General features: G+C 41.8%; 1 protein-coding gene and 1 long non-coding RNA gene across 3 annotated transcripts; one reads left to right on the plus strand and one right to left on the minus strand.

Annotated features, from left to right (window-relative positions):
- Positions 1-800: 800 nt before the first annotated feature.
- LOC112270549 lies at positions 801-2020 on the minus strand. Its single transcript, XR_002962789.1, has 2 exons — positions 1424-2020; positions 801-1258 (listed from the first exon to the last, which is right to left on the minus strand). It is a non-coding gene; the product is annotated as an uncharacterized LOC112270549 (long non-coding RNA).
- A 1720-nt stretch (positions 2021-3740) lies between these two features.
- On the plus strand, positions 3741-15623 carry LOC100846508 (alpha-mannosidase I MNS4). Of its 2 annotated transcripts, none has more exons than XM_010234110.3 (17): positions 3741-4028; positions 5191-5310; positions 5435-5473; positions 5773-5859; positions 6270-6360; positions 9934-9989; positions 10461-10533; positions 11242-11351; positions 11736-11786; positions 11967-12055; positions 12309-12390; positions 12473-12586; positions 12851-12930; positions 13273-13408; positions 13977-14047; positions 14128-14365; positions 14845-15623. In XM_010234110.3, the coding sequence occupies exons 1-17, from the start codon at positions 3900-3902 to the stop codon at positions 15247-15249; spliced, it is 1971 nt and encodes a 656-aa protein (XP_010232412.1). In that variant the 5' UTR covers positions 3741-3899; the 3' UTR covers positions 15250-15623. The 2 variants fall into 2 exon arrangements, with proteins under 2 accessions (XP_010232412.1, XP_003569932.1); XM_003569884.4 differs by having other exon boundaries at positions 3742-4028; positions 5404-5496.
- Positions 15624-15645: the final 22 nt, after the last annotated feature.

Raw genomic sequence — 15645 nt, forward strand, 5'->3', positions numbered from 1 at the left:
TCTGAAACTTAAAGTATTTGCTTGGCTCCTGCTCAACGATAAGCTCAACACTTTTGCAATGATGAACAGAAGACATTGTAACAGATCTGACAATTCTTCTTGTAAGCTCTGTCTTCTGAACGTGTTGGAGGATTGTGACCATCTCTTCTTTACGTGCCCTTTTAGCGTCTCTTGCTGGGGCAGTTTGGATATCTATTGGGACATGTCAATGGACATTAGGGATAGAGTTAGGGCTGCCAAAGCTTCTTTCAGTGGTCCTAGTTTCATCATGATTTTCCTTTGTGCAGCCTGGCACATTTGGAAGCAGAGGAATAGCTTTATCTTTGATAGGTCTCCTCCCTCCTTGTCTAGTTGGTTTGCAGGTTTCAAGCAAGAGCTGTTCCTGTTGAGTCATAGAATTAAGGAGAACCATAGGTCCATCTTGTTGGCCTGGTTGTAGTCTCTTGTCATTCCTTCTTAGTGTGAGGTAGTCTGTCGCTTGTTGGTTCAGTTCGTTGGTGTGTCCTTGTGTTGGGGGGGTTCTCCCCCCTGTATATCTGTACATTCTGTTTTTTTCTATTAATAAAATTATACTGTCGGAGTCTCTCCTACAGTTTTACTTCAAAAAACAAATTACCTATCTGGATTTATCCTGCAGAGAGAACATTATTATGCAAGATTTATTTATAGGCATGTAAGGCAATCAAGCAAGTTTTTCTAAAGCAACTTACAGGAGGAGTTTCTCCTCTTCTCGGTACGTCGACAACTTGACACTCAACAATCTTGGCAAGTCGACAGGTCCTCCTAACAAATTAAAGGAGTAGCTGCAAGCCCAGACCTTTTATCAACAAAATGACATTGCACATGCAAAATTGTGCAGAATACATCAATGTTTCTACCAAAAGCACGGAGGGAGCTAGCTTCATATTTTCACCGAACATTGACAATTCGCATGTCCAGAATGCAAGGCCATTCACATGGTTTAATCAACGTAATGCATGACTGCATGTCGAGAAGGCCACTTAATTCATCATGAAAAAAAAAGATAAATCGAAATGAGTTTTTTGGAGTAACACCCTGAGCCTTTAGAATAGTTAGCAATTGCTATCATGGAAGCATTTTTCATCAGGTAAGAGTTCCTTGCAACCGAAAAATATAGCTCAGCATTAGAGGAAATCAATCAGCATTAGAGCATAACTGATTTCCTATGGTTATTTTCAGCTATCCCAATTTTCCAGGTCATTCGCATAAATGACAAATAAGCCATATATGGTCACCTCTGCAATTGAAACGAAAGTGTCAGCGACGTCGTATCAAAGGCTGCAAAGGAAAATGATCGAGAGTACCGGTCTTGATGTATAAACAGAAAAACACATCACTAATTAGTTAAGTGAGTCAAATTGTATGAAATGTGCCTTTGAACCAGTGAATGGAGAATACAAACCATTGTGTAACTCTTAACACATTGCCATTGCCTTACTCGACGTCGTCGACCCATCTGGCCTCCTCTTCGTCTGCCCAGGCACAGTATTGTCGATAAGATAATAACTATCCTCCTGCCGGCGACCGACGTCAACCGTTCCTTAGGCCTTCGAGACCACATCCCCCTGCCTCGCGCCCAAGGGGCGCCAGACGCTTCCATGTGGCCGGCATCACCCCCGAACTTCCACTTCCTGGGCTGGGCCCCCTCGTGGGGCGGCGCCTCCCCTACGGTCGACCTCGCCCTCGCCTGGATGCCGTGCCAACAGCCGCCATCGCAGCCGAGTAATGGCGAATCTGCGCCTGTGCGCCGTTGGCATCAAACACGGTGACAGAAATGATGAAGGCGAAGAACTGAAGATGACTGGCCGGATGAGAAAGGAGTGTGGTGCTTTGAGATCCGCGATGGTATATCGCCAATTGTAAAAAAAACATTACAGCAAAGACCTCTTTCTCAAATAGGTTACATCTTGAATCAGAAGAGGGACAAATGATACTAGGGGGACAATCAACCCATATAGAAGGTTTAGAAAACTTGGCCAGATTAGCAAGCTCGTCAGCAACCAAGTTCGTCTGCTCCTAACAATGTTCGCCAAAAGTTAAACAATTATGCTATATCTAAGGCGACTCAGAAATAACTATTTCTAAGTCAATGCTAACAACCGTCTGATCAAATCATTGAGATTTGTGTAGGATTGATGTAAGTATAAATGATGAGAAAATATTCGGATGTCTATGATTGTTGATTGAGAAATAACTATTTTTAAGTCAACCGAGAAATAGACTAGGGTTTTCTTTTCTAAAGGAAATTAAAAGAATGTTGTACAATGTTTTCTTTTCAAAAGGAAAGAGAAAACACAAAAATATAAAAAAATGAAGTTGTAAACCAAATGATCGAAAAACAGCACAAACTAGATGTTTGTATTCCTATGAAATCATAGAAAACCAAACGTATCCCAATGCATGCAACAGTATTTCTAATGATTAATTCATGTGAACCAAACAATGCTACATTACTCATTACCATGGAATGGTTGTTCCTCTAGTTTTCCTACCCAAATCCTTTGTTCGAAATAGAGCATAAATCTTCATTGCACAAGGCAAATATTACGAAATAAATAAAATTATATGATGATATTCATGTAACCATGTATCTACTATATTGCATATTTTGAAGTCAAAATTGATCAACGAGCAACAAAGACAAATCCAAAAATTAAATGTAATTCCTCTGACCCATATTTCTTGTCACATATTTAGTCCAAAGTTACACTAAATCAACGACAAGTAATATGGGTCAGAGTGAGTACTAAATTTGCTCGATTTGGATTTGCATTTGGTACAATTTGCAGCAGAATTTGTCATTTTAATCAATGATCTAATTTGTAAATGTATTTGAAGTTCGGAAAGATAGATTTTTTTCTTGAGAAACCTGTAACTTTATTCAAACACGAGAACTATTACAGGTACAATGCTTTGGATCATAGACTTTAGAAACTAGAAGGTAACTTCTATAATTAAGAATTACAATGAAATTTCTTAAAGCAATCTTCTCCGTGATTTCATACTTTGCAACATAAAATTCTGCTGAGGCTTCAGCATAGAGACTGCAATCAGATTGTAGCAGCAACAACGTTACTGGTATCCCTGCACGAACTTGACTACCTTCAAAGGTTTCGAAAAGCCTCTTGAGTCGCTCATCCAAAAAGATGAGAAACCATGAGCTACTTGGGCCGGGGATGATCCCCTAAACGTGCAGGTCGTCGAAACGCAAGATCTTCATCAGAACGCCAGAGAAGTATTCCAAAATTACAAAAGATAAAACCAACAAAAGCACCATGACAACTAACAAAAACTCAACAGATAATACGTATAAACGTATCTGCGAGTACACAAACACAAGATCGGGTACACTAAACTCACGGGGATTAAAAATCTCTGGCTCCGCAGCAACGTCCGTTGAGGCACCACCACAACAGAGGAAGAACCAGGGTACCTTTATTCGCGACGGCATCGCAATCTCTGCCATTGTGTTGTCGATCAGAACCAAACAATTGAAATATGCAAACACTCTGAATAATGTTAGGAGAAACCGAGGTTTCCCCCCACCTCCCCACGCCAAGACGGCGGCCGGAGGTGAGGGAAACGCTAACTTGAATGGTGACGGCGGCGGCACAGCTCTCGTGGAGACAACAGAAGCGATCGATCTGTCAAAGCTATGTAGGTTGTTCGGAAAGATAGATGGATACCGTGCTTTATACCGGAGAAGTTTTATTGGGTTTTCTTTGTGTGGCGAGACACGTCTCCTTGAATCGTGTTTGTACGCTGGAGCCTGGAAGCAAGAAATTTGGAACCCCTTTGATCCTATCCCTGCCTCCCGGCTCCCGCACACCCCTGGTCTCTCGGGCTCGTCCCAGCTCAGAGCCCCAGACCCGAACACGATGCGGCTGCGGCGCCAAGGCTCCCCCCTCCTATGCCTATCCGCGGCCCTCCTCGCGGTCGCCCTGCTCACCGGCGCCGCCGTAGCCGATGGCGTCACGCCCTCCGAGGCGCGCCGGCTACGGGACGAGGTATCCCCGCCCCTCAGATCCGCCACTCCTAGCTGCAGTTTCTTCAGCTTAATACGTAGTAGCTAGTTCCATAATTCTGCTTCCGCCGAGTGTGGTACACTTCGGCTCGATGCGAGTTGCTGAGTGGTGTCGTTTTCTTCAGTTCGATTGCAAGCAACGGTGCAGTGCTTGCTGTGCGAGTTGGTACTGTAATCTGGTGTTTGGCTCATCGGATCGATCAGTTTACTTGGTTTCACTGGTTAGAAGCAGTTTACAAGGTGGTCGGATTGACTTTCGAGAATTCAATACTTGGAGCATTTGGTTTCTCATGCCTAGCGTGAGATGATCATAAGGCATTATTAGTGTTCCTGTTGGAGCGCATCTGTTTGATTCATGGATGCTTCTGGCGGTTTTACTGAAAGTTTCCATTTATTTTACTTCTAATTGTCGATTATGCTTGTGGGGAATGTGTACTATCCAGGGTTATTTTAGTGGAAAAAAACTACCACAGCGCAGGTTTGAATTTGGCATTTTCGTTAGTTATAAGATTGCGTTAGCAGAGCTACTGCCTCGGACTTGAAGCAACTATTATTGATGTTGAGGTGGCAATCCCCATGAGGGGTAAGAGTCATCCCTAAATGGAATCTAAAATGCCTACGAAGGCATTTGGTGAACATTTGCTGTTGAATTGGCTTATACTGAATCATTTTGGGCTCAACTTGATAATGCTGTTTTTGAGGATCAGATTTGGGGCCATTGTATGGCTTTTCAAAGGTAGATATATATGTTTTCTTTCTATAGGGCTGTTCCGAGGCATGCCTCATTGTCTGAAGTCACCAACTTTGCTTTCTTTTCTCCGAATTTCTCATACTATTTTTTCTTCTTAAAATTAGCTTTTGATGAAGCATTTATCAAGCAAGAGTCTTGTTTGGTCCACATTTTGGTGATGTTCTTGATGGTAGGATAAAATAAGCGAGACAACACATGCCGTGTGTGAACTCAATAAGAAATCATGTTTGTAACATAGCCTTGGCTTGACTGACAGCAGTGGCAATAAACACTCCTAATCTACAAATGGCTTAAGAACAGGCTTGTCGACTTGTTAATGCTCCCTCTTAACATAATTTGTGTTTAGATGCTAAAGATACACTGATACAGTAGTATATGCCCATCATTTATGTAGGTGAAAGATATGTTCTATCATGCATTTGATGGGTACATGCAACATGCTTTTCCACTTGATGAACTGCGACCATTGAGTTGCAAAGGAGAAGACTCCCTTGGTGGTTATGCACTTACTCTTGTAAGAAATCAAGCAACCTATTCCTCATATATATTTTTAACATATGTTACCTTAGTGGATTATCATCATTTATGAGTAAACTTTATTGAACAGATTGACTCTTTGGATACCTTGGCTTTACTAGGTGATAAGGAGAAATTTGGTGCTGGTGTGGAGTGGGTTGGTAAGAACGTCCGCTTTGATATTGTAAGTAAACATGTGTGATATTTAGTGAATCTCGTTTCACCAATTACAAATCTAATTAATGTTAACCCATATCTGCTGTGTAGATACGTCACCAATTCATGATATTTGATCTTTTTCTACTTCTACTTAGTGAACTTGTTGTATTTGTCTGAAGGTTAATGTGTACAATTCAGAATGCTTTCTTCGGTTACAGCATTTATGAGTCAGTTTATTAACAATTGATTGTTGTTTAGAGCGCTCACCATTTGTGTAATCATTTTTCCTCTGTGCATGCAGAACAAAACCGTTTCAGTTTTTGAAACCAATATTCGTATCCTTGGGGGTCTGTTATCAGCTCACTTGATTGCCAGTGATTATGCCACCGTATGTCTGATTAATCCTATCTCATTTTTGGTGTGATATTTATTTATTTGTATTTATTTCTTGGTAACAGTATTTTTAGTATGAAATGAAAAGTATGTACTAATAGATATTGCTGCAAACTGTGAATTGAATACTAAAGTACGACTTGAAAATCTGACTGAAGCAGCAGCCGCGCTGCAAAGCTGATCTTGTTCTGTAAGACCATCTTAATATATGCATACCTAGTTACCTACTATTGACACCATTGTTAGCGTGTCTGTGGCTTTGCATGGGCACATGGTTTGCAAGTGCTACTATCTTGTAATGTATATCTGAATTAGTTTTGATTAATTGAAGTTTATTTTTCTGGTAAAATTTGAAGTTTTTTATGGTTCAAGTGTTCAGTATTTGATTTAGCTTCTCATTGACAGGGTATGAGAATCCAATCTTACGATGACCAGTTGCTTCATTTGGCTGTTGACTTAGCCCAGAGGTTGTTACCTGCATTTGACACTCCTACAGGTTCAGTACTTTCTCTATTTGTAAAATTTTGGAGTGGGTTATGTTATATCACACCACTATGTCAGACATCTTGATCCCTTTATTTAAACTGTTCATGCAACATAACTATGTTCACGTTTTGGAGGTGGTGGTACTAGACCTAGTTGCAGGGGAAATCATGTTTCATCACACACACTCTCAGTTTGCAATATCTTGGCCACCTGAGTTTGCCAGCTGTTGTCTTTGCCACTGGAAACCTGTGCTACTGATGTCCAATTCCACTTTTGATGGCCAGAGCAAGGTTTTTGAATCGCGGAGTTGAGTCAGACTAGTTGGCAACTAGTCATGACTCGTGACCAATCGACCCGAGTCGAGCACACCAGTCATGAGGGGATTTAGGAAGGCCGGCTACAGGTTTCAAGTCATCTAGTGTATTGTTTGTACTATTTGCAGCGGGCCTTACGCATAAGCATACAACAAAGAAATAATTTGTATTGATGCAAAACAAATAATTTGTGTTAGGAGTGATTATATCTTGTAAGAATCGAAGATAGATGAGCAGAATCAGTACATCAAGAGTCAAGACAGAGCAGAAGCAGAAGGAGGAGCAGATTACCAAGCATCAGTCCAAACTGCAAAGCAGAGCATACCAGAGGCAGACGGAGCAGAGGAAAACAGACAGAGGCAGAAGAGTCAAGTACTTGAGTTACTGACATGGGGTGGGAGGCCCTGGCGCTGGTTAGGGGTGGCAGTGGTAACAGGCAGAGGTGGATGAGGCACTCGTTGGAGAGATGGAGATATGCAGATGTGGAAGCGGAGAAGGCAGAAAGGGCATCTCCAAGGGTGAGCCCCCATTTGTCCTCCCCATTTGTCCATTTGAGGGGTCTTTGGACAAATGGGGGTGGGCAAAATATCAAGTTGTCCAATGGTAACCCCCCATTTATCTCTTCATGAGTCTTTGACATGTGGGCCAAGAAGACAAGTGGACAAGTTTTGGATGAGTTTTGCACAAATGGGAACTCCCCATATTCTCCCCAAATTTGGGGAAGAAATGGGGGGTGTGGACCACTTTTGGACAAATGGGGGTTCCCATTGGGTTCTGTATTTGGCTCATGAATCCCCATATATACAGATTTGGACAAATGGGGAGAATTTGGGGGTTTCCCTTGGAGATGCCCTTGGCCCATATGGACAGAGTATCTCTAGCCGCGCCCCCCATTTGGCGTCCGGCGCAGCCGTTTTTTAGGCCGTTTGGGGGGGGGGGGGGGGTGTCGGCGGACTTTTGTTTTAGGGTTCCGCCATAATCCAGCCGCGCCCCCAATACCAACTCCCCCAAAAATTGAATTTCGGCAAAATTTAAATGAAGTACGTGAAATTTAACTAAACTCGATGAAATTTAATTAAACATAAAGTTTTTTATTACATAATTCTAAAATAAATAAAAACGGCCGCCTAGTCGAGGTCACTGAAGTAGGCGAGGTAGGCCTCGTCGAAGTTGTCAGAGTCGATGTTGATCGGCTCCACCTTCACCTCCGGCGCCGGCCTCTTCCCCGCCTTCTTCTTCTCGGCCTCCTCCCTCGCCGCCTCCTTGGCGCTCCACGCCTCGGCCTCGGCATCCGTCATGGCGAGGCCGAGGCGTTTTGCCTCCTTGGCCTCGCGCTGGCTGGTGCGCTCCGCTGCCCGCTGGCCCGAGAAGTCCTCGGGGTCGCCGTCCTGGCGCCATTCGAGCGCCAAGCGCTTGTAATCTGGCGCCGGCGCCCACTCCGGCTCCGGCTTTGGCGCCGGAACAGGCGAAGATGACTGCGAGGCAAGCACCGCCGCCACGGAGCGCCCGCGACAGAACTGGCGCCGGCCGTCGATGTTGAAGCGGCCTGGCGGCGGGCGCTCGCCTTGGCCCTCATAGCGGGCGATGTCGATGGCGTGCCGGTCGGCGAAGAACGGCGCCCAGTTCGACCCGGTGGCGCGGTTCCACCCAGGGTCCTAATGGCCGGGATATGAGGAGGCAAGGCAACGGCCGGATTTCAAAAGGTGGGCTCTTAATGGCCTGACCAGTCGCCTATCCGACGAGACAACATGCACGCCTAAAAAGACATGCCAACAGTGTGGCGTGCCTTATCTTCACACAGTTAGCGAGGCAACTCGCAGAGCAAGTGTGACATGTGACATAAATGCCGGTGAGGTCTTAACTTCTCGCGTAGCTCGAGTTTGGCAAGAAAGCCTCAATTCGAGTTGGAAATGCTCCACCGACTAGCAAATGTCGGCAGTTGTAAATTCTGGTTAGGAGTGAGATCGAAGTTCTACCGGCATAAGGTAAAGGTGAATCCGTCTTAGCGCCAAGTGGTTATTTGTTTCGGAAACTGTCGTGGCCCGACATCAATTCCTGCCAGACCGCAACAACGTCGGGGACTAGTGTCGGGGGAATGACCCCGGGTAGGGTCATGGCGACATACAACTGCCGAGTTAGCAAAAGCCGGGCCGGCATATGAAAATAGGCCGGCACTCGTAAGCCGACTTCTAACAGGCCGACACATATAAGGTATGTCGGCATCACTACTTTGTCTTATGCAAATGCAAGATGGGCAGAGGCTGTCTTATCTCGGCTGGAGCCGGGATATGCCAACGGTCATATCCCGGTCCTTCGGTCAAAAGTAAAGTTGTGTCCCTTCAATCACGGAAAAGCAACCGGCGCTCACGTCGCCATGCCGGACGACTGCACAGTGACGCGCCGTAGAAGGACGATGACCAAGCCGGAGCATAGCTACAGTGCGCGCCACGTCACTGTACTTAAAGTACAAAGCTGCATTGTCCCCTCCCGGACAATCCGGAGGGGACCACAGGCAGTACCCGACGGGCCCGGGAACGTGGCTACAGTGGCGAGCTGCCCCACCTGGCAGGGAGACACCTGTGATACTATAAAAGTATAAATAGAGACCCAAGCCCTCCATAGAGAGGGGTTCCCAGATTGAAGTCTTAGCTAGTTCTTCTTCTTCCTCTCAACACAGCTCAAGGAGCACCATTGTAACTCTTGTACACCTCAAGCAATACAACTCAAGGCAGGAGTAGGAGCTTTACCTCAGCTAGAGGGCTCCGAACTTTACTTTTGTGTGTTCTTTACTTTTGTGCGTTGTTTCACTGCGCCATCCCTCCTCCGGATCCTCCATCGTCCATCGGCCCCAACTCAAGCCATCCTATGGCATCTGCCGTGATTCCACCACGACAATCGTTGTTTCAGACTTTAAGCATTAATCTGATTGCTGATATACTGCATCATTGAATTTCATCGTGTGAGGAAAGATTTATGTAGGAAAGGTGGTTTGCAAAGTGGAAATTACAAAAGATCATCTGTTGGAACTTGTGGGCACTGGAACCATTTCGCACTCTTTAGTCTGGAGCATATATGTGCTGGATGTTGTCCATTATCATAGATAATGTGCTTACCTATGTCCCTTCATTGATTGTGTTGGAATTTTCTGTTGCCTGATGTTAACATTTTGAACAGAAAAGGCACTCTTCTAGCTTGTATTGTGTTCTGATTTCCTACTGTAGTGCAATGTACCTTGTACTTGTGCCTAACTAGTGCTACTTAACTTGTAGGTATTCCATTTGGATCTGTTAATTTATTGTATGGTGTCGACGATGATGAAAGCAAGGCAAGCTTCTTCTGTTGGCTCTAAAGTTTTGCAAACAGAAGGTCCAGACACATGTTAATTATTGATAATGTAGAGATTAGCTGAGAGGTCCCATGTGCTCGTGCAGTATTGTTTCAGTAACTTTGGGATGATTTTCCTTGAAATATTGCACTGATTTTGTAACCACTAAAAATAGTACTCTCTCCGATTCTTGTCGTGGTTTTAGTTCAAATTTGTACTAAAACCACGACAAGAATTTAGGATCGGAGGGAGTATCTCGTTGGCATATAAATTTCTGTATCACTTAAAATTTTCTTCTGCTGATGTAGATTATTTTGTAAGACATATCATCACATCTGTCCCTAATTTCCCATATTCATGATTGGTAATCAGTACAAGTAGTTTTTTCAAACTTCACAATTTGTACCTGCCTATTGAAAGGACATAAACAGTTTATGAGATTTGGTGCTGAAACTCTGGATGTTACTCCAGATAACATCGACAGCTGGTGGTGGCACTTTGGCATTGGAATTTGGTATCTTAAGTCGATTGACTAATAACACTGGTTAGTATTGGCAATATAATTATTGTTGCACTCTTTTCTTGTAGGCCTCTGTATCTTGTTGTGTATGTTTCTTACATTAAGATGGCAAACCTGTAGGAATCTAGTAACTCGTATTAATTTCATGTTGGTAGTATGGCATACTGCATGCAACCAGTAATTAGTTACAGCTCTAGGAAAGTAGCTTACCTATCTAGCAGCAATCCCCACCAATCATTGTTTCCTCCCTTTCGCAAGGACAAAAAATTAACTTGTATGGTTTGTGATTATATTGTTTTTTCAGAGAACATGTGGATACTTTGCACACATTTTCGTTACATGGTTCGCGATTATCATAACTGAGTAATTCCGAAATCTTAGCATGCATTTGTAGTCTTAAATTGAATCATGATATCAGGAAAAGAATTAGGGATGTATGTGTTCAGCATTCAGTTTTAGCTGTTTAGAACAAAAAAAATACTGTATGATTGTATATCATGAACTACGAACATATTGTCATTTGGAGGTAAATAAAATATGGTTAAGATAATATGTCCTTCTTAGTCTGTATTCTGATTTTTCTTATTGTTGCCTTCTGTTATTTATTTACATTAGTTTTGTTCATTTTGTCATTATAGATGGCGATGCCATCCAATGACCATTTGTACTTACTATTAGTGTGTTGTATACTTGTATCATTCATTGTTAAATTTGGTACTCTTCTCATGGCAGTTTTTGAGGAAGTTACAAAAAATGCAGTGCGTGGGATATGGTCACGCAGGTCGAAACTCAACCTTGTTGGTGCCCATATAAATGTCTTTACTGGTGAATGGACACAGAAGGTATTAACCATTCTCATCTCAGTGATAGTTATCGAACTACTGAATGTATCAGGCCTAGCATTTGTATAGGCATGCAGCATTGTCGGAGACAAGTTTCACGTCTACATAGCCACCCTTGGTTCTACAGTAGTATTTTATTAAATTGATATATGAGTATATGACTGGTCCTTCAGTAGACTGTAAGGATGTTCGTTCTGCCATTGTATCATCACTTTTTGCTTCTTGAGTAACTGTGCTAACAAGTACACCAATGTAATTACCATTACATGATACAGAAATCTTCCTAATGTGCTTTTAACTTTGTTCTTCTCTGTAATCTTTAGTTTTGTTGGTGATATTCCATGGCTACCATAAACTTGTTAGTTAAACTTCCCCTCGTTGCAGGATGCTGGAATCGGCACAAGCATCGACTCATTCTATGAATATCTTCTGAAGGTATCCAGAACAGTAAATCAAATGTTTTTGGGGAACAGTACTATACCATCGAATTGAATATAATTCATTTATCAAATGGTCTTTGATACATGTTTGTCATAGAGCATAAACAAAACTAGGCTCATCATTTTTCTTGACCTTTCCATATTATGTATTTTAACAAAATTTTCATATCAACAGGCATATTTATTGTTCGGAGACGAGGAGTACTTGTATATATTTCAAGAGGCTTACAAAGCTGCCATGCACTATCTCCATCTTGATCCTTGGTAAAAATCCTATTTTTGTTTTTGTTCTCTGGTAAATATCTTATTCAACCTACTGCTGAATTACAGTAGGCCTGTCATGTTTGAGGACATATCTAGTTCGCAAGGTCGTGTTATTTAGAGGTCGAAAGTTGGAATTAATATGCATTGACACGTTAATGTGGAGCAACTTTATCTGTATTTATATATCAGATAGTTTATCTGCTTCCGGTTGAACATTAAATTTTGAAATATAATTTCTAAAATTCCATCCTAGGTATGTCGAGGTAAATATGAATACTGGAGTGACCGTTTGGCCACTATTCAATAGTCTGCAGGCATTCTGGCCAGGACTTCAGGTTTGGATTCGTCATATATCAGAAAGTATACTAACTCTGCAACACATACTTTAGATGATTGCTTATGCTTCTTAGATTTAAGGTTTTAGCTGGAGATGTTGATCCTGCCATTCGAACACACGCTGCCTTCTTCAGCGTCTGGAAAAAATATGGGTTCACTCCAGAAGGATTTAATCTTGCTACCTCCACTGTTCAGGTAACAGAACAATTTTTGTACCTTCTATGGGTTAATACATTTGTTTGGTCCTCAAACCTTCAGACACTGCAAGCCTTTAACTTCAGTGGAATGGAATTATCAACACTGAAAGACATATAATGCCCTTAGCATAATTGTATGAGTTGGTGAAGGGTTAATTGTTCTCTCTTCTTTATGAGTTTGTGGCACAGAGTTAGAAGTACAGATGATGGTATTTGCCACCTAATTAAATTTAGTAATCTCACCATTTACTATGTTTCATAGAATGGACAAAGGAGCTATCCGCTGCGGCCTGAGTTGATTGAAAGCACGTATTGGCTATTCAAGGCTACCAGAGACTATAAGTACGTCTTTCTTTACGAAGTGAAGATTAATCCTGTAGATGCAGCTGCTCTCATCAATAAAAAAGATGGGAGACTTGAGTGAGGCTTTTGCATATATTGGCTTTTTATGGATGCTGATGTGAATAATAGAAGTCTCCACCTTTGATAGTATTGATGGTTGAGCCAGTTCATGTCTAGCTACAAGTGCAAAACCATCACTTCATTACCACGAAAAGAATTGCAGGATCTAATACCTCTAACTGATACCTGCAAGCTATAAATCATTTTTAGTCAATTTTATTGTACTTGTGTGAATGGTACTTCCCCCCCTATAATATGTTTTGCCTTCCATATTTATCACAGGTACCTTGATGTTGGAAGGGATATACTAGCAAGCCTTCAATATGGTGCTAGATGTCCTTGCGGGTACTGCCACATATCAGATGTGGAAACTCACAAGCAGGATGACCACATGGAGAGTTTTTTCCTTGCAGAAACGGTGAGTGATTCTATATCAAAATATGCAGTATATTCTTTGGTGATAAAATGCTGTCATGCTCATAATGTTTTTTGTGGACTACATACGACATTAACATGTGCTGGTAAAAATGCATATAATTACCTAGTATACGAGTTCTAATCATTTAGTCATTTGTCTTGTAGTCTACTAACACGAGAGTGAACTGTAAAACCTTATAACAATCTCTTCTCATAAATCCTAATATTATGAATAGATTTAGGTTCTGACAAGAAATATAATCATTTACCTCATGTATCCTAAATCTTATGTGGATGTTATATTTTCTCGAGTTAACCTCTGAGTATGACAGTAGTCCGCTACTAAACATTTACAGTCTGATCTTGTAGGATATCTTAAGCTATTAAACTAAGAGTGAACTGGAAATCCTTAAAACAAAATTTCCTGAATCCAAAAAATGTATCAGTAGGTTTAGCTTTTGACCTGAATTTAAAAACAACAATTACATACTCCATGCCTGCATCTTATATTTCTTCCAAGTTATCCTCTACCAGTTAAATCAAATTATCTAACTACCAGCACATTGCAGGTCAAATATCTCTGGCTTCTTTTTGATTTAGCCGTAGGCCCTGATAACATTGTTGAAAATGGGCCTTACAAGTAAGTATGATACTGTGGATTCGGTAAGTTCAGTTGCTTATGACCTAACAATCCAACTTACTGTGTATCCTTGACTGCAGATACATATTTAGCACAGAAGGCCATTTGTTACCTGCTACTCCTGAGATAGCGTTGGTAGATGAGCACTGCTCTTATTTTGGAGCATTCTGTAATGGCAGTACAGACCGTGGCTACAGTAAGAGTGATAGTTCTAGTAAGCACCAAAGTGCGAACAACACTCAGTTTGATGACAGACAAACTGCTTCCAGTAAATATTCAATGTCCAATGTTTTGTTTACAACAAGAGGTTACATTAAGGTATGCTCTACTGCATTTCTGATTAGCAATTTTCTTAAGCAATGCGTATCTCTACCTTAAAGAAAGGAATTGGGATGATTATTGTATTATGTTGCCTAAAGTGATCATTTTTGAGAAGATATTAACTGTTAACATGGATTATATAAAATGGTTTTGTTAGCACCCCTCACATTTTTGCCAATCCTTAATGGAAGGTCGGAGGGGTTGACAACGGTGCAACTTAAGACTTTTTCTTAGTTAGAAGTGTCATGCATGCTTTATGTCAACCTTATGCCTGTGTTGGTTATGTAAATTAAGATGAGTGACTTGATTTTTCTGTTTATAGTACTACTATTGTATATTGATAATATGAATACCATATTTACTAAGAGGATCTTCTATGTCTTTATGACTTTGATCGTCTAACACAGACACATTGGTTGGAAGGTGCATCCTTTATTGTTAGTCTTTTTCCTGACCTAAATGCATAATTTTGTTAGGGAGTTTGTCCTGGATTGACTCATGCACAGAAACTTGGCATATCGTTCTACGATGAAGGTGATAACTCCGTGGAACAGAACTCTAAAAGTCCCGAGAACCCTGATGAATCTCATGTGGTCGAATCCAGTGTCCACGCTCAATCAAGTGCTGTTATATTGATGTCTCATCATGTCACGAGCCAACCCGATGAACCTTTGAAGACAAAGTTGATAAATTGGCATCATGAAACTATTGTGGTAACTGCTGATTCTGATCCCATGAGGACTGATGCTACCGGTGGCTTGTCTGAAGGAAGCACTGAAGAACTTTCTGAGGAAACCATAAGCATCTCTGAACAGACAGAAGTCACTGAAGAAGATATTGCTTCTCAGGACATTCAACCGAATGAAGATAGTACGAGTTGACCCCTAGACCATGTAGGCACCAATTCTTTGACTTTACTGGAGCACCTTCATGCATGATCAGAGCTGTCCGTTTTACACTACACAATGTGCCCGGAAGCAAGCGACAATGAGCCAGGTCGGTCAATCAGTATCTAACCCCTGCTTGAGTTGGGAATCGATGGTTGTAATGGGGGTCGTTCTGGAGTCGGTATTTACCACAGGAAACCCGATGGCAAAGGAACTAAAGAATAAGCATTCATTAATTTATTCTGTTTGTAGCAATTAGATAGGCAATTGAATGGTTTCAATCGAATAGCAGATGTGAAGTTTTGTATACTAGAAGCAAACAAAGAACTATATGGGCATATGGCCAACTAGGTGCATGCAACATACTATTGCAAATCAGAAACAACTCGG

Source organism: Brachypodium distachyon, chromosome 2, assembly GCF_000005505.3.
Source record: "Brachypodium distachyon strain Bd21 chromosome 2, Brachypodium_distachyon_v3.0, whole genome shotgun sequence".
NCBI lineage: Eukaryota > Viridiplantae > Streptophyta > Magnoliopsida > Poales > Poaceae > Brachypodium > Brachypodium distachyon.